At 44.2% G+C, this 22,756-nt stretch overlaps 1 protein-coding gene across 2 annotated transcripts in view; it reads left to right on the top strand.

Moving 5' to 3' along the window:
* LOC147098584 (sphingomyelin synthase-related protein 1-like) overlaps positions 1-22,756 on the top strand; it is a 57,206-nt gene that overhangs the window by 18,173 nt on the left and 16,277 nt on the right. For both annotated transcript variants that reach the window (XM_085970440.1, XM_085970441.1), the window contains exons 2-3: positions 1,262-1,846; positions 20,525-20,620. In XM_085970440.1, coding sequence (XP_085826566.1) covers positions 1,269-1,846; positions 20,525-20,620 — 674 coding nt within the window. In that variant the 5' untranslated portion in view covers positions 1,262-1,268. The remainder of the gene's footprint in view (positions 1-1,261; positions 1,847-20,524; positions 20,621-22,756) is intronic.

The following is a 22,756-nucleotide window of genomic DNA, read 5'->3' as shown; positions in this document are numbered from 1 at the left end:
AGCGTTAATTCGTTTCTTTGAGTTCGATATGTAGGATGCCTCGGGAGCAAATCAAATTAAGTATTGCAATTAAACACAGGACACAAAGCTTAAACAATTTGATTTTCCTTCAGCATCATGGGAAGCCTTGCATCGCTGTGTTGGCAGCTTGACTTACATTGATGATCTCAGCGCCTTCTGTTAATTTTGGAAGGCTATCACGTTTCTTCCCGAAATTTCTCTTTGGCATCTGTACATTTGTTAAAGTTTGATATTACTGATTTATTATCACTGGCTGTGCTCCCTTCTCTGGTGGAGATTATCTCCCTCAATGTCCGGGAACACATTTAATGGTCTGAGCTGTGCTAATCATTCTCTTAACATCCCTGATGGCCACAAGATAACACCGAGCTTTTAACAAAGTTCAAGATATTTATTCGGCATTGGTATTTGAAATGTTTGTGTTTGCTAGATTTTATTGTACTTTTTTATATTTGAGGAGCAGCTACTCGTTGGACAGGACTGGACTGAAAGTGTGAGTCACAAAGGGCAGAGAAAGCAATCCAAGGGGTTGATAACCAAGTTAGTTTCTTCACTGTGCAGTGTATTGAGGGGTGGGGTTACATGAATTGCCTTGGCCAGGATTAGCTACTCAAGTCAATTGGGATATTTTTGTGCAGATATATCCCTCTTCAGCTCAATGACGTTTTTGGCAAAAAGATCGAGTCCAAAGGTGAGTTCAAAAAAAAAAAAAATTTTTTTAGTAAAATACAATGGCAACTTGTTAAATGCACGTCTGATCCATCTTGATGTATTTTGTGTAATGGGAGTGGTTGTACCAGTTCTACTGGAACCAGGGACTTGGTTTCAAAACATTTCTGAAACACAATGAATTTATTTACACGTGGATTCAGCTTTACTAGGAACGTCTGTATTGATGGGCTTGAAGCCTACAGTAAAACTTGTACAAGAAGAAACATAATTCTTTCACTCTGAGACTACAGTGCAGGCCATTTCCACAAGCCTGTGTTTCATGAACCAAAGCTTGTGGTATCTAGAGTTCATTCAGTTTATGTTAAAGGGCATTCTGACTTCAAATGGTGCCGACCTTCTGGGACAAGCAAGGTCTGGCATTGAAATGCAAAAGTAAAATGAGGAACCTTCATACTTAGAAACAACAGTAAAAAATATTTTTACATTGGACCAGATATCCTGCCAAATAATCAAATACAGTATGTAGTTCCACCCAGTTATTTGACTTTTTTCTGTTTTTATTTTGCAGTTGAAACATGACGGGAAGCCAGTTTACTATCAGGCGCTGGACCAACAAACATGTGGCCAAGTGGCTAAAGGAGGAAGGCTTCAGTGAATACATTGATCTTCTATGTAATAAGCACAGACTGGATGGTATTGCCTTGTTAACTTTGACCGAGTATGATTTACGCTGCCCACCTTTAGAACTGAAGGTATTGGGTGATATTAAAAGGCTTATGGTATCTATTCGGAAACTACAAAAGCAGCACAAAGATATCTTGGCAGAGATGGGCTATGCCAGCGATGAATACCTTGCTGGTACTGTTGCACATGTTGTTAGTTCTGCACTAAGCAAAGACTGTCAGTGTAATGGTGTGGATCATTCCATGGACAGTGGTGGTTCTAGTGGAGACTTGAGTACTGAACACTATCAGAATGGTAAATACTACAAACATCAAACCCGAAGACTCGACCCAGAGTTCTGGAAGACAATTTTGAGTTCTATTTATGTATTCATAGTCTTTGGGTTTACATCGATTGTCATGGTAATAGTTCATGAACGTGTGCCTGACATGCAAACGTACCCGCCCCTTCCAGACATATTCCTGGACAGGTAAGTGTTAAGTTAACATGATTTTATTTTATGCTTTTAAAGTAATGTCATGACTAATGAGCAGAGTGCATGTTTTTAGTCACGGATACAGCTACCTCTTCAAACCTGAGAAACGAGTTCTGTAGCCCGAGCATGTGTTCTGCTCTTCTGAAATATCTAGGGCAAATTTCTGTTCAATTATCATTCCAAAAATGCTTTAGTATTCGATTTGTCTTATCTGATCTCCTACCTTCACTTGCTGTTCACCATTAAAGAGTTATGGAAATTGAATTAATGTAATAGTCATTCCTCTGTAGTTTTACCCCTTTTTCTAAAATTTGTTTGGGCAAAAAGTATGATTCTAATATGCAAGGTTTAATTTTTTTTTAACATTTTGGGTTAACTCCCTCTGTTCCTCTCCAGCTGTGTCTGAGAGGGATGGGGTAGAGCCTGTTCACAGGACCCTTCTAGTGCTGCTCAGAACAGTCCATGCTGAGAACCCAACCCGTGTTGGACTGTCCTGATCATTTCTCTCCCTCTCGGTGGCGATTTGCCTGGCCTCTGCTTGCCACCACTCTATCAAAACACAGTGGAAATGTTTTAATGTGGTGGAGATCAAACTGCTTTCATCTACTCTGTAGCATCTCACTTTTTAAAATTACAAAGCTGCACAGTTGGGATGATCCCCAAACGAAGACCGGCAAATTGAAATTTGAACTTACGATCCTCTGGGTTTGAGTCCAACTCTATTCTGCTGGAACCATTGTACACTGATTAATGTTCAAAGATGAAGAAAAAGACATTCTCTTAAGTGATGTAACTGTCTTGAATCATCATAAATCAACATTTTCAGTAACTAGGATATAACTGGCAGATGAATTGTGACAACATAAGAAATAGGAGCAGGAGTCGGCCATTTGGCCCTTCGAGCCTGCTCCGCCATTCAATAAGATCATGGCTGATCTTCTACCTCATCTCCACTTTCTTGCACTATCCCCATACCCCTCGATTCCCTTAATATTCAAAAATCAATTGAGCTCTGTCTTGAATATACTCAACTGAGCCTCCACAGCCCTCTGGGGTAGAAAATTCCAAAGATTCCCCACCCTCTGAGTGAATAAATTTCTCCTCATCTCAGTCCTAAATGGCTGACCCCTTATTCTGAGACTGTGATCCCTGGTTCTAGACTCCCCAGCCAGGGGAAACATCCTCCCTGCATCTACCCTGTCAAGCCCTGTAAGAATTTTGTATGTTTCAATGAGATCACCTCTCATTCTTCTAAACTCTAGAGAATATAGGCCTAGTCTACTCAATCTCTCCTCGAAACAACTCCAAGGAACTGTGGCTATATGGAGACTGCCTTCATTTCTTTTAAAATATTAGTTAAATTGTTGCTTCATTTCTTTGTGGGTTTGGGTTTCAAGTACAAATTACAGTAACCAGTTTGTTTCCTGTTGGACTATTGCTAAAGGATTACTACATTGATCGGAATCGAGGCAGAAGTAAAAGATCCCACGGCGTTATTCAAAGAAGAGCAGGGGGATTCTCCTGGTATCCTGGCCAATATTTATTCCTCATCGAGCAACAGCAAATAGGATTCACTGGTCATTCATCTCATTCTTGTTTACTGGGCATAAATTGGTTGCTGTGATTGCATACATCATAACATTTTTTTAAAGGAATTCATTGGCTTCGAAGCGCTTTGGGACATCCCAAGGATGTGAAAGGCGCTATATAAATGCAAGTTATGAACACATGAGCATGCAGAAAAGGACCAGCTGGTCCATCAAGCCTGTCACATACTGACCTGTTACAACCTGCACACACCATCAGACTCCTTCCTCCATCTCTTCCCCATCAGACTCCTTCCTCCACCTCTTCCCCAACAGACTCCTTCCTCCACCTCTTCCCCATCAGACTCCTTCCTCCATTTCTTCCCCATCGGACTCCTTCCTCCATTTCTTACCCATCAGACTCCTTCCTCCATCTCTTCCCCATCAGACCCCTTCCTCCATCTCTTCCCCATCAGACCCCTTCCTCCATCTCTTCCCCATCAGACTCCTTACTCCATCTCTTCCCCATCAGTCTCCTTACTCCATCTCTTCCCCATCAGACTCCTTACTCCATCTCTTCCCCATCAGACCCCTTCCTCCATCTCTTCCCCATCAGACCCCTTCCTCCATCTCTTCCCCATCAGACTCCTTCCTCCATCTCTTCCCCATCAGACTCCTTACTCCATCTCTTCCCCATCAGACCCCTTCCTCCATCTCTTCCCCATCAGACCCCTTCCTCCATTTCTTCCCCATCAGACTCCTTCCTCCATCTCTTCCCCATCAGACTCCTTCCTCCATCTCTTCCCCATCAGTCTCCTTCCTCCATCTCTTCCCCATCAGACTCCTTACTCCATCTCTTCCCCATCAGTCTCCTTACTCCACCTCTTCCCCATCGGACTCCTTCCTCCATCTCTTCCCCATCGGACTCCTTCCTCCATCTCTTCCCCATCAGACTCCTTACTCCATCTCTTCCCCATCAGACTCCTTCCTCCATCTCTTCCCCATCAGACTCCTTCCTCCATCTCTTCCCCATCAGTCTCCTTCCTCCACCTCTTCCCCATCAGTCTCCTTCCTCCATCTCTTCCTCATCAGACTCCTTCCTCCATCTCTTTTCTCCCCCCCCCCCCCCCCCTACACTGCCATCCCCCAACCCCAAGTCATGTAATCTCCTGGGAGAAGTGAAGAAAAAAAAAACATAGGCCAAATTTAGGGGAAATAATTCTGGGAAATTCCCTTTTGTGTCCTGAAGGCAATCAATCAAGCTTCAGGAGACCACAGACTGATCCCACTAGTCCAAGTTAGCTCACCTATCTTCTCTAACTCGAGATGTCTTCTGTTTGTAGGAACTCAATTCAGTTTGGTTTTGAAATCCTGCAGCAAATCCAAACTTGTGACATAATAATAATGACAATGGCAACTTGCATTTATATAGCACCTTTAACATAGTAAAACATCCGAAGGCGCTTCACGGGCATTACTCATTGCAAACTAGATGAAAAGGACCCCAAGGTATCACTAAAAAGTCTGATCAGTGGCCTCTAGTCCAGTCGATTGTGAAGGTACCTTCTCTTTAAATTTCAGCAGACACTGTAATTAGAAACACACTTAGACAGCACAAAGGCTTCTGCAATGGCATCATGCGACATCCTGAAACCAATCTCATCAATTCCTACACTTGTCATATATAGTGTAATTTGCTGATTTGGCAGAGTCCCAGAACCTGTGAGAATAGCAGTACCTGAATGTTTGCCCTACATCCCAGTGATGAACTGAAGTAAAATAAGCAATTACACAATTCTGTAAATAATACATTACCCACACCGGATCGAGTAAATCTGGAGCACTGGGTGAGTGTCAGAATATAGAGGAGCACTGGGATTGGACGGAGGGGATTTTTTTCTTCTGTTATTCAAACTCAGACATTTTTTTAAACTAATTTTCTATTCATCCTCTCCCTAATCTCTTTCCCCCCAGCCCCCACCCCCCAAAAAAATCTTTCACAGAATATGAATGTGTTGGATATGGGTAGCATCTTTCTGGTAATATACAGTGTGTACTTCCAGTGCATGGTATCCGACTTAATTCTTTTGGCTACATTCACGTACTTGATATTTCTCGGTTATTTCTTTTAATTGTGAACTATTAGAGATTTGATAAACAACTGCAGAAAAAAAAACCATGCTTGGAAATAAGCAGGGTATCTGGTGTTCATGGCTATTCTCAGTCCCGAACTGTAGACCATGTAAAAGTTATTTGATAGCAACTGAGAATTTACCGTGTATTCAGTCTCCTCGCACCCCTTCGTAATAGACTCCGTCTGGGAACTGCTGCAGTGTTACTGTTCTGACTAGGAAGCAAGAATGACATCAATATTTGGAAGCTTGGTGTATAGTTCAGCCAGGGCGGTGGAACATTTGTGTAGATGATTGAATAATATCTAAATGGCAAAGCGAGTAAATGAAATAATGCAGCCTTAAAATATAGTGGCTGAACATTAGTCAGTGAATGTTTAACATGTTCTTATGAAATCTCTTTTGTCTGCTGTTTTGATTGAGGCATTAATCTATTGATTTTAAGCCATTAAAATAGCAAACAATGGAATTTCATAACTAATGAAGCATCTGAAAGTTAATATTCAAGCATTGTAATTTCAAGGCCTACGTGACTCCTGCTATTTGGTGATCTTGGACATAACTGTCCAGTGCCCCAATAAGATGCGTTCTTTTTTCAGACGCTGCCAACTGCGACATAACTTTTAGATTTCAGGGGTGCCAACTATGTCCCAACAGCACAGAGCTGATATTGGGTTACTGTTTGGTTAGAAACTGGACGATGACTACACTTCAGAGGTAAACAAGTTACTAATCCAAAACTGTTGGAAATGAAAAAGTAGTCAAATGGCCTCTATTTATCAAGATCCGTATAATGCTAACAGACACTACAAGGTACAATCTGCACTTTAATTGTCCAGTTGAAATACAACTTTTGTGTTGCTGCAACATAAACACTACATAAGTAGGAATGAAGTCACCAAGCTGGCGCATCAGATTTTGGTAGGTGATGTAGGATCAATTCAAGACGTCGTGTCAAATTGCATGGGCTTTACAGTGATTGTAGCATAACCACCTGTTGAGCTTTAAATTAGCACTGACCGTTTCTTGGCTCTTCCGTTTACCAGCTTAATTTAACCAGCATCCTGAATAAAGTTCCACATATGCCTTTAAGCATGCATGTACAGAGCCCGAGAACATAACTCCGCGCTACCACTGTCACTGTGTAAAGCGAGTGCTGGGTTAAAACCTCTACATGAAGTATAATAGGGCCCAAAGAATAGTATTATTTAAATAAAAAGAAAAAAAGACTCGCATTTCTATAGCGCCTTTCACGACCACAGACGTCCCAAAGTGCTTTACAGCCAATGAAGTACTTTTGAAGTGTAGTCACTGTTGTAATGTAGGAAACAGCAAATGAGATTCATTATAGTGCTGACTGGCCACCATTCTGTCTAATGCTAGAAGTACAGTATGTTTATCGCTAGTTAACTAGCTTTGGGTTTGTGACACAATTTTCTCCTGTGATTCTTGTCTATTGGGTTTTTCAATCCTGCCAATGGAGAACATTTTCCATAATCTTGGATGATCATTTGAAAAGGGTCTAATGAAGGAAAGAGTGAAGGTGACCATCCTGGTTTTATAGAAAGAGTATGTGGTTGACAGTTACACATGGGTTGAAATCTCAGGTGACCCTAATGCAAATGAACAATTTTGCAAGTTTAGCATAAGATGTACTGCAGCTGTACATTCTGTTTGAACTGTGCTCCTTTTTATGGATTAAGCTTCATCCGTGCAGTTTTTCTCTCTCTTTCCTCCCCTCAACTCCCAGTCACTCAGTGCCACGCACCTTACCTAGTGAAACAATGGGCTGGGCGCTGGTGCAAGATCTTTATCTTAAGTCCCACTCTATCTGGTATGTCCGGGCGGCCTGTGGTGACTGGCTTTCCAAATATCTTCCTGTGTGGGGCTACTATTGCTTACTGCCTTCCTACAGTGACACTGGTGAGAGGAACATGGGAGTGCACAGGACTGGAAAAGAGCTATCTAGCTGGTGGAATTGTCTAGGAAATATTGAACCCCACAATAACTCTTGCACGCACCTATCAAATTTTTCATCGAGTAATTGTCCAACTCTCATTTGAACTTGCTGATTTAATATCACTGCAACTGGCTTCCTTGGCAGTCCATTCCATACATTCTCCTCTCTCTGTGCAAAGTAGTTCAAACAAGAGAGTGCCGGTTCAAACTGAAGGAGGACAAGAGAATGCTAGTTCATACTGAAAGAGGACAGAGAGAGTGCCAATTCACACTGAAAGAGGACAGAGCGGCCTCCGGGTCCCGGGACAGAGTTGTGTGCTGGTACTGTGCTTTCGGGCTCTTGGACTTGCTCAGATTGGTGGCGGGGGTCTGTGGCTGATTTTCTGTCCAGTGATCGATTCTGCATGCCTCCTGGCTCTTCATATCTGTGGAAGTACCTCCAGTAGTGCTTTTCTCCAGTGCTCTGCCCTTCGATTAGCTTTCGGACTCACTCTCCACACCTGTCTCCGATTATTACCAGGACATTTCTATTCTTCTCTTCCAGGCCTAGATAACTTGAATTTCCCTGTGTCTGTTTGCGTGCGGGTTTTGACTGCCGCTCCAGACCAAAGTTCATCACTTCTATTTCCCCTTTTTTCTTCACTCCTACTAGACCTCTCTTGTCGTAATGCCTCTTTTCACTTCTCCCCTCTCCAGTATTCTGCCCTCCCAAATTCCTACCCCAACCCTTCAGCACTCTCCTGCCGCCATCCCAGGCTTGACTCCCTCATAGATAAGTCTATAGCTTTCCTCTGTGCCTCTCTTGGCATCCTCCGATGGGCCCATTGAGGCACTCGTCACTGCTTGCTTATGAGCCAAAGTTCCCCTAAGGTTCCCCACTACCCTAGCACTGAACTCACAGCATGACATCCTAATGTGACTGTGATCATGGTAAACTATCCCTCTTCATCCTTCTCAACCTGTCTGCAGCCTTGACATGGTTGACCATACCATCCTCCTCTAATGCCTTTTCTCCGTCGTCCAGCTGGGTGGGACTGCCCTCGCCTGGTTCCATTCTTACCTAATCAGTCATAGCCAGAGAATCACCTGCAATGGCTTCTGTTCCTGCTCTTGTCTCTGGGGCCCCAAGAATCTATCCTTGGCCCCCTCTTATTTCTCATCTACATGCTGCTTCTCGGTGACATCGTCCATCAACACGAGGTCAGGTTCCACATGTACGCTGACGACACCCAGCTCTACCTCACTACTACCTCTCTCGACCCACTGTCTCTGATTTGTCACACTGCTTGTCCGACATCCGGTATAGGATGAGCAGAAATTTCCTCCCGCTAAATATTGGGAAGACCAAAGCCATTGTCTTCAGTCCCCGCCACAAACTCTGTTCCCTAGCCACTGACTCCATCTCTCTCCCTCGCAACTCTCTGTGGCTGAATCAGACCATTCGCAACCTTGTCGTATTTGACACCGAGATGATCTTCCAGCCACATAACCACTCCAGCACCAAGACCGCCGACTTCCACCTCCATAACATCACCCGACTCCGCCCCTGAAACTCTCGTCCATACCTCTTTACCTCTAGACTTGACTATTCCAATGCTTTCCTGACCAGCCTCCCGTCTTCCACGATATATAAACTTGAGCTCATCCAAAACTCAGCTGCCCCCGTGTCCTAACTCGCACCAAGTCCCGTTCGCCCATCACCCCTGTGCTCGCTGACCCATGTCCTAACTCGCACCAAGTCCCGTTCGCCCATCACCCCTGTGCTCGCTGACCCGTGACCTAACTCGCACCAAGTCCCGTTCGCCCATCACCCCTGTGCTCGCTGACCCGTGTCCTAACTCGCACCAAGTCCCGTTCGCCCATCACCCCTGTGCTCGCTGACCCGTGTCCTAACTCGCACCAAGTCCCGTTCGCCCATCACCCCTGTGCTCACTGACCCGTGTCCTAACTCGCACCAAGTCCCGTTCGCCCATCACCCCCTGTGCTCGCTGACCCGTGTCCTAACTCGCACCAAGTCCCGTTCGCCCATCACCCCCTGTGCTCGCTGACCCGTGTCCTAACTCGCACCAAGTCCCGTTCGCCCATCACCCCCTGTGCTCGCTGACCCGTGTCCTAACTCGCACCAAGTCCCGTTCGCCCATCACCCCCTGTGCTCGCTGACCCGTGTCCTAACTCGCACCAAGTCCCGTTCGCCCATCACCCCCTGTGCTCGCTGACCCGTGTCCTAACTCGCACCAAGTCCCGTTCGCCCATCACCCCTGTGCTCGCTGACCCGTGTCCTAACTCGCACCAAGTCCCGTTCGCCCATCACCCCTGTGCTCGCTGACCCGTGTCCTAACTCGCACCAAGTCCCGTTCGCCCATCACCCCTGTGCTCGCTGACCCGTGTCCTAACTCGCATCAAGTCCCGTTCGCCCATCACCCCTGTGCTCGCTGACCCGTGTCCTAACTCGCACCAAGTCCCGTTCGCCCATCACCCCTGTGCTCGCTGACCCGTGTCCTAACTCGCACCAAGTCCCATTCACCCATCACCCCTGTACTCGCTGACCGTGGCTCCCGGTCTGGCAGCGCCTCAATTTAAAAATTCTCACCCTTGTTTTCAAATCCCTCCATGGCCTCGCCCCTCCCTATCTCTGTAGCCTCCTCCAGCTGTACAAGCCTTCGAGATCGCCGCCCGTCCAATTCTGATCTCTTGTGCATCCCAGATTTTAATCGCTCCACCATTGGCGGCCGTGCCTTCAACTGCCTAGGCTCTAAGCTCTGGCATTCCTTCCCTAAACCTCTCTGCCTCTCTACCTCTCCTCCTTTAAGACACTCCTTAAAACCTGCCTCTTTGTCCAAGCGTCTGGTCATCTGTCCTAATATCTCATTATGTGGCTTGGTGTCAAATTTGTGTCTGATAATCGCTCCTGTGGAGCGCCTTGGGACATTTTACTGTATTAGACGCGCTATATAAATACAAATTGTAGTTGTCAATTGACTCTTCACTTTCGGTGTTCCAAATTTGAGGCTTTGAGGTGCAACTTGATGTGAATAATTCTGAGTGACCATTGCATCCTCTGACATTGGAGCTCCAACATGCTGTGATTTTGATCCAGTGAAGTTCTTTACCGCCAATGAGAGTTGGGATGTAATGCCAATTTTTCTGGCAAAAAATGGATCTGAAATCTACGACCTGAACAACAATATACCACCTTAAACATAGAAAAATGTTCCAAGTTGTTTCATGTCTACATAGTCAAACAAAACTTGACACTGAGCCAAAGAAGCTATGAAGAGAGGTATCAAAAGCTTGGTCAAATAAATAGGTTTTTACTACGTTAAAGGCGCTATGTAAATGCAAGTTGTTGTTGTAGGGACTAGACAGCTGAAGACATGGCCACCAATGGCGGGCTGAAGGGAATTCAAGATACACAAGACGCCAGAGTTGGAGGAACGGACTAGAGCGATTTGAAGATGTAATTTTACCAAGGATCACGGCAGTAGATTTTTTCCCCTTTTCTCCAACCCTGAGCACTAACCCTGCCCTAGGACAAAATCAAATGTAATATTTAATGCAGGCGTAGGTTGAAATTGATTCTGTAGTTTGCATGGAGTCTGGCATGACGGAGAATGTATTGTTTGCCCTGATTTCATTTCAAATTGATGTAATTAACACGATTTGTGGTGGATTCTTTCGTTTGAACTGGCTGCTTACATAAATTTGCTCTAATGGCCTTCAAGACTCATTAAGCTTGCAACCAAAAAATTCAGTTATTGTGTCAGAGACATGAACGGTGATTCATTTAAATATTGGGCCATCATAAGTATTGCTGAAAAATATTGTAGAAAGGAAAATGAAGAGTTTCATGGGCATGGTTGTCCAAGAAACAAGAACGTTGGGATGAGGCAAGGGGAAAAGGAAATGCCAAACACTGAGTTATGCTCCAATCTGAAGCAGGAATCCAGTTTTGAGCATTTGCAAACATTGCCTCATTTTCATAAATGGGTTTGTTTTGTAACATGAGGGGACGAGAGGTAGGCTGGTAGTTTTTCCACTTACTGTACATGAATTCTGGTCTGTTGCCTGTTGATATATATAGAACTCCAGACTTTCTCCCCTGAATTTTGTCAATATAAATTAAATGACAACATTAAAATAAGGAGCCAAATTATTATTCAACATTATTAATGCAAGAACAGAACATTGTTAGCTGGCAGCGAGAGATTTTTTTCTCCTGTCGGTGAATTTTATTGAAAGTGCTAATACTGAATATGAAATTCTTCTGTGGGAAACACTATGGCCTCGATTTTAACTGACCCGTGGAGTCGGGATTGGAGGCGTGCGGGGAGTTAAAGTCCCGAATTCGGGGGTCCCGACCCCATCCCGCCCCAAACCCGCCTCCATGCCAGTTTCAAAGGAGGCGGGTACCCGCCCCGCACTGGGACCCGCCTACCCGAGGCGGGAAGGGATTAGGGACAATTAACTGCCTGTTAACAGGTAGTTAACAGGCAGTTTTTAGCCTAATCCCTATTTTTTAAGCTTGAACTGTGGGATTCCCAACGGTTCCAAACCACGCCAAGTTGGAGGAGTCGGGCCGTCGGGTTGAAGGGCTTGGAGGGGTCGAGATGTCGGTGTTCAGGTGAGTGATGGGTGCATGAGTGCAAAGGTAAATGTGTTTGGTGTGTCTAAAGTGTGTAAAGAAGTTTAAATTGCCTTTTCTTACCTTTTCAGCCTTCCTTCCTTTAGGTTCGGGGAGTCCCTCATCTCACCGGCACAGAAAGCAGAATGGCTGCGAACTGTCAAAAGTGACAGCCTTCAGCTTTCTGTGGAGGAGAGATTTCTAACTGAGTCTGTGTAGAAGGACTCAGGTTAGAATTAAGACTTCAAACAGCTGTGAAACGCTGATATTTCATCTGTCAAAACGTCTTGACAGATGAAATTTCAGTCTGTGACGTCACCTGTTGCCGGGTGGCCCTTAATTGGCCTGCTGAGCCCGCTGGGCGGGTTCAACAAGGTCAATCAAGTTAAAATCGCGTGGATTGGCCGCATCTCGATGGAGGTGGGACTACAACCCCGAAAGTTGTAGTCCCGCCTCCTTCCCAACTTCTGAGTGAAAATCACCCCCTATAAGTGAACCAGCCAAGATACAGTGAAGCAGTGTTTTTGCCCACTGGTTTCTGTAGCGTGGACCTCCTGTGGCCAGCTGACCAGAAAATGACCAGATTTTGTTCGAGCAGCGACTAGGAAGGCTAGTTTTTCACTGGGTCTCAGCACCTGCCATTGGTCTGACTCCAGTCACTAAAAACTCTGTGCGGCTGCGGTGTGATGTGGAAGGATTTTCCAAACTTCCCCAGGCGATGTCGCGGTGCGCGCTGAAGAAAGCATGGAACTTGTCTGCATCATAACTTCATCTATTAATGACATCACAATGTGATTGCGTTGCGCAGATGCAGTGGCTGCTTTTGCATGGCTGTGCTGCCACATGTGAATCACCTGGAACACTCTGCCACTGGTTCAGAGGGAGACTGGCAACGCAACAGCGGTGTAGGATTAGCAAGATTGGTGTTCTAAGACTATTCTGCAAAGACCGCCTCTATTATAAAAGCTGCAAGGTGGCATTTAATGGACTGCTGACCCTGATAAGCAATTAAAAAGTATTTGATGTTTGGTTAGCTTTGGTAGCAAATCCTTAATATGGTGAAATGTCTGAGAGTGATGGTCATCTTTTTAATGGTATTTGGAGTCAACAAAATCAGGTTAATAAAATCAAAGAAGTTTACTGCACAGACGTAAGCCAATTGGCTCATTGTGTATGTGCTGGTACTAGAGCAATCAAAAGCTAATCCTACAGCTCTGCTATCTCCCCATAGTCTTGTATCTTTTCTGCTTCAAATACTTTTTTAATTTTCCCATAATAGACTCAAACCTCTGCCTTAACCATTCCCTGTGGCAAAGCATTCCATTCCCCAGCAACCCTCTGTGTAAAGCAATGTCTCCTTAACTCCTCTCATCACTCTCTTAATAACACTCGCCTGGATGAATAACACTTGCCTGGATGAGTGCAGCTTCAACAACACTCAAGAAGCTCAACACCATCCAAGACAAAGCCGCCCACTTGATTGGCACCCCATCCACCACCTTAAACATTCACTCCCTCCACCACCGGCGTACCGTGACTGCAGTGTGTACCATCTACAAGATGCACTGCAGCAACTCGCCAAGGCTTCTTACAGCACTTCCCAAACCCGCGATCTCTACCACCTAGAAGGACAAGGGCAGCAGGTGCATGGGAACACCATCACCTCCAAGTTCCCCTCCAAGTCACACACCATCCTGACTTGGAAATAGATTGCCGTTCCTTCATCGTCGCTGGGTCAAAATCCTGGAACTCCCTCCCTAATAGCACTGTGAGAGCACCTTCACCACACGGACTGCAGCAGTTCAAGAAGGCGGCTCACCACCACCTTCTCGAGGGCAACTAGGGATGGGCAATAAATGCTGGCATTGCCAGCGATGCCCACATCCCATGAACAAATTAAAAAAAAACTTTAAATTGATGGCCAGACCCAGAGGAAATGGACTTTCCCCATTCACTTTATCAAAATCCTTCATAAATTTAAAAAATAACTATTAAATCTCCTCTGAGCCTTCTCTGCTCCAATAGAAATAGTCCTAGTAGCTTAAATATCTCCTCACAATTATAGTTTCCCATCTCTATCATCATGGTGAATCTTATGCTCTCTGGCTTTAATGTCCTTTTGATAATGGGGTGTCCAGAACTGAACACAGTACAGGAAACTTTCTGGTATCCGGCACGGACGGGACCGACGTGGTGCCGGTTCATCATCAATTCCGGATAACCGAACGCTATAGTAAAAGATACGGAGCTCAGAGCTCCGTATAAAGCAACAAACCCAGCTTCAAAACAATCGGCACAAGTTGCAAGCGCCTCTGTAGCTTAGCAACAGCTGCAGCTACACCCTTGCACAGCAACAAATGGAGTAAAAAAAAAGTAACTAAAAGTAAAAAAAAGTTACCTGAACCGACTCCTGAATTTTGCCGGTGGATAGAGCGTTCCGGTTATTTAGGGGCCAGTTAATCGAAAGTTTCCTGCACTCTAAATGTGGCCTAATCAATGCTTTGTACAAATTAATCAGTACTACTTCACTGTTATACTCAATGCCCTTATTTATAAAACCTCAAAATTCTTCTGGCTTTATCTACCTACACTTGCAGTGTCATGGAATAAGGTATTCATGTTAGCATTGCCAAGAGTCAGTAACCGTTAGCTAAAACCTGTTAACAAGTAATCTGCCACGAGGGAAGGTGTTCTGACAGTTGGACCTAAATGAGTCTAAAAGCAAGTAGTCCCAAATTGATGAAGAAATGATTGACTGATTGCTTGAAAGAAGAAAAATAGCATCTCTGATCAAGAGCTGTAAGGAATGGCCTCTGCTTTTGTTGGGTTTGTTCAGGAGTTTCTATGTTTTGTTGGTGTTACTGTGATGCAGATAAAGCTGAATAATGTCTAGACAGATTTTATCCATGCTCGTACATGAAGAAAACCCAAACTCGAGTCCTGCAGGATAGGAGCATCACAACCAAGATCCCAGCTTTTACCCAAGGTGTATTAATGGCTTCCTGTTGTTTACGCCTTGGGTCAATTTTCAGAAGCTACACAAATCTATTCAGATCTCTTCATCTGCTCAGGAAGCCAAAGATTCTTCCTTTAATCCCAGAGAGAATTCATTCTGACCATTTTAGTTTCATTCAGATGACTCCATTCTCCTCTCTTGTGGGTTGAAGGTGGGGAATGGGGATGCACAAAAGGCCAGGGCTGGGAGGGTGGGTGGTGTCGGGCTGGAGGAGATTACAGAGATGGAGAGAGACAAGGCCATGAGGATTTAAACACAATGACGAGAATTGTAATTTTAAGCATTGTTGTCCTCTGCTCCATCTTCAGCCACCATTTCCTCTCAAATTCTTAAACGTGTTGGTGCCTCTGAAATCTGTGCCCATTTTCCCTGCAACTCCATGTTTAAATATTTACAATCGGGTTTCCACCCCACCACAATACTGAAATGGCCATAATTAAAGTCACAAATGACATCCTCTGTAACTGTGACTGTGGTGCACTAACCCTCCACGTCCACTCTGCAGACATGGTCGATCACACAATCTTCCTCCAATGCCTCTATCCCCCATTGTCCAACTGAGTGGGACTGACCTCCCTTGGTTCCAATCATTCCTATCCAATCGTAGCCAGGGCATCTCTAGCAATGACCTCTTCCGCCCCATCACCGTTAACACCGGAGACCCCAAGGATCTATTCTTGGCTCCCTCCTCTTCCTCTGCCTCTTGGTGACATGGTCTGCCTGTATGCTGTATCCAGCTGTATTTCTCCATCACTTTTTTCAACTTCTCTACTGTATCTGTGTTGGCAGACTGCTTGTTTGACATCCAGTTTGAGAGGAGCCATAGTTTCCTACAGTTAAGCATTGGGAAGACCAAAGCCATCTTTGGTCTTCATCATCTTTGGCCCTTGCTGCTGATTCCAGCCACCTACCCAACCACTGTCTCTGTTTGAACCAGGCTGTTAGCACTCTCTGCGTCCTATTTGACTCCGAGCTGAGCTTCAGACCCCATATTCTCTCAGTTACTAAGACCACCTACTTCCACCTCTGTAACATTACCTGTCTCCTCCCTACCTCAGCCCATCTGCTGTTGAAACCCTCCTCCATGCCTTTGTCACCTCCAGACTCAACTATTCCAATACCTGCCATCCTCCATAAACTTCAGCTCATCCAAAAGTCTGCTGCCCGTGTCCATACCCTTCTGTGCTCGCTGACCTACATTGGTTCCCGGTCCCCCAACATCTCAAATTTTAAAATTCTCATTCACATGCTCAATCCTTTGAGAACTCTACGTTCCTCCAAATCTGGTCTCTTTTGCAACCGCCCCTTCCTTTCACCCACCATTGGTGGCCGTGCTTTCTGTTGTCTAGGCCCTAAGCTTGGGAATTCCCTCCCTCTCCCCCTTCTCCTTTTTCTGTAAGACCCCCCAATAAAGCTCACCTCTTTGACCAATCTTTCACTTGTCCTTTTTTTGGCTTGGTGTTGACTTTTGCCTGATTACGCCTCTCTGCAATGACACGGGATGTTTTTTCTACGTTGCTGGTGCTATGTAAATAAAAGTTGTTGATATATTCAACTGTAAAATTACTTAGTGTCGTTTGACACTAATGCAGCCTCTCCATAAACAAAGAGCAGAGGTTTATGTCTCACATATTAATAGAATGGTGTGCTATCTGTCCTCGCAGTGAATCCTCCATTTTTTGAGCAGCTTCAATTCGGTGTTGTATGAATGTTTTTATTAATTATGTGGCAACATTTTGTTGGTTTAGTTGCTAATACTTTTTGCTGCTGATAGTGGAATTTGTCTCTACCCTACTAGAAGCCCCATTTTTAATGCGGGTAAATTGAGAAAATGTACATTTTCTTTTTCCTTCTGGCCTGCTGCAGTTTCTAGATAGGCACAAACACTGATGCGAATGGCTCACTATGCCATTGACCATTGTACCTTAATGGCGGGGAGGAGGGAGGGTGGATTCACTATATTAAGGAACGCTGCCCTAACCACCTTCAAATTTCTTTATAAGATTTGATCACCACTCTTAGCAGGGATGAGCGCAGCAAATAAATAACATTTTTAAATGAGGCAAATTCCGAATGACTTTTCAGGCAGAGCTTCACCCCAGGTACAGCACCTTGGGTGCTGTAAAAACAACAACTTGCATTTAGATACCGCCGTTAACGCAGTAAAATGTCCCAAGGCTCTTCACCGGAGTGTAATCCAAAAGAGATTGACACCGAGCCAGAGGAGGAGATATTGGGACAGGTGACCAGAAGCTTGGCCAAAAAGGTAGGTTTTAAGGAGCATCTTAAAGGAGGAGAGCGAGGCGGAGAAGGCATAGGGAAGGAATCCCAGAGCTCCGGGTCGAGACGACGGCTGAAGGCATGGCCGCCAACGGTAGGCCAAAGGAAGTGGGGGGATACACAAGAGGCCAGAGATGGAGGGTTGTGGGAGGTCACCGAGATGGAGAGGACAAAGTCCGTGGAGGGGTTTGAACATGAGGATGAGAATTTTAAAATCGAGGCATTGCTGGACCGGGAGCCAATGTAGGTCAGTGAGCACAGGCCAAGTTGTTGCTGAGCTGCACTGCAGGTGTAAATGTTGATATCCTACAGTGGTGTGGAACATCGCAAGTGTAACTCGTACAGTCTGTTATTGTACTCTACAGGTGTAAATGTTGATATCCTACAGTGGTGTGGAACATCGCAAGTGTAACTCGTACAGTCCGTTATTGTACTCTACAGGTGTAAATGTTGATACCTTGCAGTGGTGTGGAACATCGCAAGTGTAACTCGTACAGTCCGTTATTGTACTCTACAGGTGTAAATGTTGATACCTTGCAGTGGTGTGGAACATCGCAAGTGTAACTCGTACAGTCTGTTATTGTACTCTACAGGTGTAAATGTTGATATCCTACAGTGGTGTGGAACATCGCAAGTGTAACTCGTACAGTCCGTTATTGTACTCTACAGGTGTAAATGTTGATACCTTGCAGTGGTGTGGAACATCTCAAGTGTAACTCTTACAGTCTGTTATTGTACTCTGCAGGTGTAAATGTTGATACCTTGCAGTGGTGTGGAACGTCGCAAGTGTAACTCTTACAGTCTGTTATTGTACTCTACAGGTGTAAATGTTGATACCCTGCAGTGGTGTGGAACATCGCAAGTGTAACTCTTACAGTCTGTTATTGTACTCTACAGGTGTAAATGTTGATACCCTGCAGTGGTGTGGAACATCGCAAGTGTAACTCTTACAGTCTGTTATTGTACTCTACAGGTGTAAATGTTGATACCTTGCAGTGGTGTGGAACATCGCAAGTGTAACTCGTACAGTCCGTTATTGTACTCTACAGGTGTAAATGTTGATACCTTGCAGTGGTGTGGAACATCGCAAGTGTAACTCTTACAGTCTGTTATTGTACTCTACAGGTGTAAATGTTGATACCCTGCAGTGGTGTGGAACATCGCAAGTGTAACTCTTACAGTCTGTTATTGTACTCTACAGGTGTAAATGTTGATATCCTACAGTGGTGTGGAACATCGCAAGTGTAACTCGTACAGTCTGTTATTGTACTCTACAGGTGTAAATGTTGATACCCTGCAGTGGTGTGGAACGTCGCAAGTGTAACTCGTACAGTCCGTTATTGTACTCTACAGGTGTAAATGTTGATACCTTGCAGTGGTGTGGAACATCGCAAGTGTAACTCGTACAGTCCGTTATTGTACTCTACAGGTGTAAATGTTGATACCTTGCAGTGGTGTGGAACATCGCAAGTGTAACTCGTACAGTCCGTTATTGTACTCTACAGGTGTAAATGTTGATACCTTGCAGTGGTGTGGAACATCTCAAGTGTAACTCTTACAGTCTGTTATTGTACTCTGCAGGTGTAAATGTTGATACCTTGCAGTGGTGTGGAACGTCGCAAGTGTAACTCTTACAGTCTGTTATTGTACTCTACAGGTGTAAATGTTGATATCCTACAGTGGTGTGGAACATCGCAAGTGTAACTCTTACAGTCTGTTATTGTACTCTACAGGTGTAAATGTTGATACCCTGCAGTGGTGTGGAACGTCGCAAGTGTAACTCGTACAGTCCGTTATTGTACTCTACAGGTGTAAATGTTGATACCTTGCAGTGGTGTGGAACGTCGCAAGTGTAACTCTTACAGTCTGTTATTGTACTCTACAGGTGTAAATGTTGATACCTTGCAGTGGTGTGGAACGTCGCAAGTGTAACTCTTACAGTCTGTTATTGTACTCTACAGGTGTAAATGTTGATACCCTGCAGTGGTGTGGAACATCGCAAGTGTAACTCTTACAGTCTGTTATTGTACTCTACAGGTGTAAATGTTGATATCCTACAGTGGTGTGGAACATCGCAAGTGTAACTCGTACAGTCTGTTATTGTACTCTACAGGTGTAAATGTTGATATCCTACAGTGGTGTGGAACATCGCAAGTGTAACTCGTACAGTCTGTTATTGTACTCTACAGGTGTAAATGTTGATACCTTGCAGTGGTGTGGAACATCGCAAGTGTAACTCGTACAGTCCGTTATTGTACTCTACAACACATCTGGGTAGAGTCTCTTATTTAGAAATAATCTGGCAAGCTTCATGTATTTCAGCTCTCTACAGCAGCTTTTTCTTTCCTAAAGAATATGTTTTAAAGTTCACTTCACTATTTGCCATTGTATCAAGTTCCTCTTATTTTTGCTTGAGTAAGAAGCTTTTTTTTTTAAACAGTGGTTCAGTTCTATATTGCCTGTTTGCCTCGAACATCTGAGTTGCATGTGATGTATGAGACAATTGGCTTTTGAAACTGCACCACACAGAATTTATTAGTAGAAGGAGCCTTTTTTTTTGCCGTGCTGTACATGTCCATCTAGTTAATGTGAATAACAGTCACTTATAACAGCAAGGTCTTGGGGCCTCTCAGCTGTCCCCATAGCAAGAATGGCCCGAATAGTTCCTTCAACAGCCCCTGCAGTATGGCTATTGCTTGTTTCATTCATCTCATTGTGATACGGGCCTGCATTCAAACATTGTGTGTTTAATCTAATCCTAGCCATGACTCGGGGAAGGCTGGAGAAACCTGTGGATGGAGTTCTTGATTTCCCTGGTTTCTGCTCCAAACTGTACTCCTATTGAATTGAAGTGTTTCTCTGAAAAGTGTCCATATAGATAGGGTTATGTTCCGCGCTTCATTTGCCTTACATCTCTCTACTGATTACTGGTGAAAGCTTGGAGGAGAATTGTGTACAGCTCGCCCTTTTATGTTGAACGGGCTTTAAACATCTGGAACTTGTGTGTTTATTGAGTCTCCTTGTGCAGCCAGTCTATAAATTGCTAAAAAGAAGCATCAAAATAAAACAGAATTCTACTTATCCAAATTAAATATATCCCCAAATGGTAATTTTATATTGTGTTGTTTCTGTTAACAGTGTCCCGAGGATACCATGGGCTTTCGCAATGGCTGAAGTCTGCGGTGTTGTGCTCTGCACTATTTGGCTGTTACTGCTGCTGCTTCACAAGCACAGGTAGGTTTTAGGACTGCTTGCGTTGGGGTTTTCAATGTCTTGATTATAAGCAGGTTTTTCAACTTCAGTGTTGAAATCTGATTTTAACTGCATGTTTTTGCAGCGTTAGGAGCTGGACAAAGAAAAATACTGAGAATTGCGACAAACTATGTAAAGGGGTGTTTCCCCATTGCTTTGTGAGACTGAGGATATTAAAGATGCAGCAGTAATCTTTTGGGAAACAATCCATTTTATTTATTAAAGAAGTAACAAGACTATATTCCTGCAAATGGTGTCCTGCCCCTTTTCCCTGGAAATGCAAAGGCGTTGTTACAGTTCAGACTGCTGACGCTTCATGATTTATACCTGCCCTGCGAAAGTGGAGACGGGTGTAATAATTTTTAGGATGTATTGCATTAGGATTCATGATGCAAAATAAAACCCATTCCAACTTTGCCGAGTGCTTTTCAAAATGCAAGTCATTGGTCGTAACCTGGTGTCCACTTTTCTCAGCCAGATGCAGCATTCTTCACAGAAGCTCTACTTCAGTTTCATGGTCAATTTGGTCAGATTAGTTTCCTTACAAAATATCTGACAATATTGCAGATTTTTTTCAAATATTTCCTCACTGCCAAACATATTCAAAAGTGAAGTATAAAATCACAACTGAAAGATGAGCCTTTTCAAAGATATTACAATATTTAAATTAATTTACTTTAAATTGGTAACTTGTAATGGTCTGTATTTATTTTTTTAGCAGTACAGTAGTTAATTCAAGATTTACCTCTAATTGTTTTAAACTTATCTTTTGTCTGAAACAGATCAAATTCGGTCCTTTTGATCTGCTATTGAGCTGCACAGATCAGGAAGACCCCAGTTTGATTCCTGGTCTCATTAATCCGAGCAGGGACAAAGTGAAGCCCAGCAATTAGGGCAGGGAATAACCAACGAGGGTTCCCATTCCTGGTGTCTGCCCAGTGGCTTCACCTGGAGTGCATTAGTGTGTGGACATTGGTTGGCGATGGGGGTCAGGCTTGCTTGCGCTACTGTTTCCTCCCCCCACCCCCATCACCCTCATGGTCGAGTAGCCTGCTAACTCTCTCTATTGGCTCGTACATGAAGAACGGCCATGGCTGATTTACCAGGGGCCTGCGTAAGCTCACATATCGCAGAATTACTCACTTTTTTTTAGGAGCAGTTGGGGAGGGAAAAGAGTAGCCTCTTAAGGTAAGATGTTAAAATCCCAACCAAAGTGCACAACATTTTACAGAGTGTTTGAAATCACCCCCCCTCCCCCCCCAGGAGTAAACCACAGTGAGGTTTATGCACCGTTTTTAGGAGTCAATATTATACGATGGAGTGTAGAGATACTAAACCCGTCGCCATTTGTTGTTCCTGGGTAACTGGTGCTTGGCTATCCTGGTTCTCTGTGCATGTAAATCCTCCACTGTTCACTTCCTTATCATCTATATATGTCTGATGGTGCAGAGCACATCCTCAGGAAGGCTGAATTTCTAATTAAAAGCTACCGATACTCTTGGAATCCTGTGGGAGAAGCAAATGACAGGTTGAGAATATACATGAAATAACAAGCCTAGTCGGTCTATTCTAGTGGAATAAATTGCACAAATGACTGTACAGTTGTGACAGGAATGTTAATATTTTGAGAATAGTTATGAATTACTTATGACTCTCCTATTGGTAAACACCAGTAGAAATCTTCATGTTCCACTGAGGTCATAATGAGAGTGATGCTTCACTGAAACTCCCAGCTAATTTTTATTTTAGGCGATCGATATAGTAAGTGACCTGTTTCTCTTCCCAACCCTACCCCCTGTTTACAAACTGATTTAAAATGTTACATTGAAAGTCACGGTCAGCCATGTCGTATGATGTAATATCAAATGGAGAAAAAGAGAGGCTGGGCAGTGTATTTCAACGTTAAACTTTCACCTCTGGGATCTGGGTTTGCATCCAGCTCAGGGTGGGATGAGGGACTCCCCTCTCTGCCGATTGCATAGTTACTAAGAGTTTGTCCAGTGTTGCTTGTAATGAATTCAGCATCAAGCTCATTCTGAAGCCACGAGACTGACTAGTGAGGGGGACTGAAGCCACGAGACTGACTAGTGAGGGGGACTGAAGCCACGAGACTGACTA

This window comes from Somniosus microcephalus, chromosome 29 (genome assembly GCF_052327205.1).
Source record: "Somniosus microcephalus isolate GS21.2 chromosome 29, FLI_Smic_1.0, whole genome shotgun sequence".
NCBI classification, from domain to species: domain Eukaryota; kingdom Metazoa; phylum Chordata; class Chondrichthyes; order Squaliformes; family Somniosidae; genus Somniosus; species Somniosus microcephalus.
Note: the sequence above shows the minus strand (reverse complement) of the source record. Positions and strands in the feature narration are given on the sequence as shown.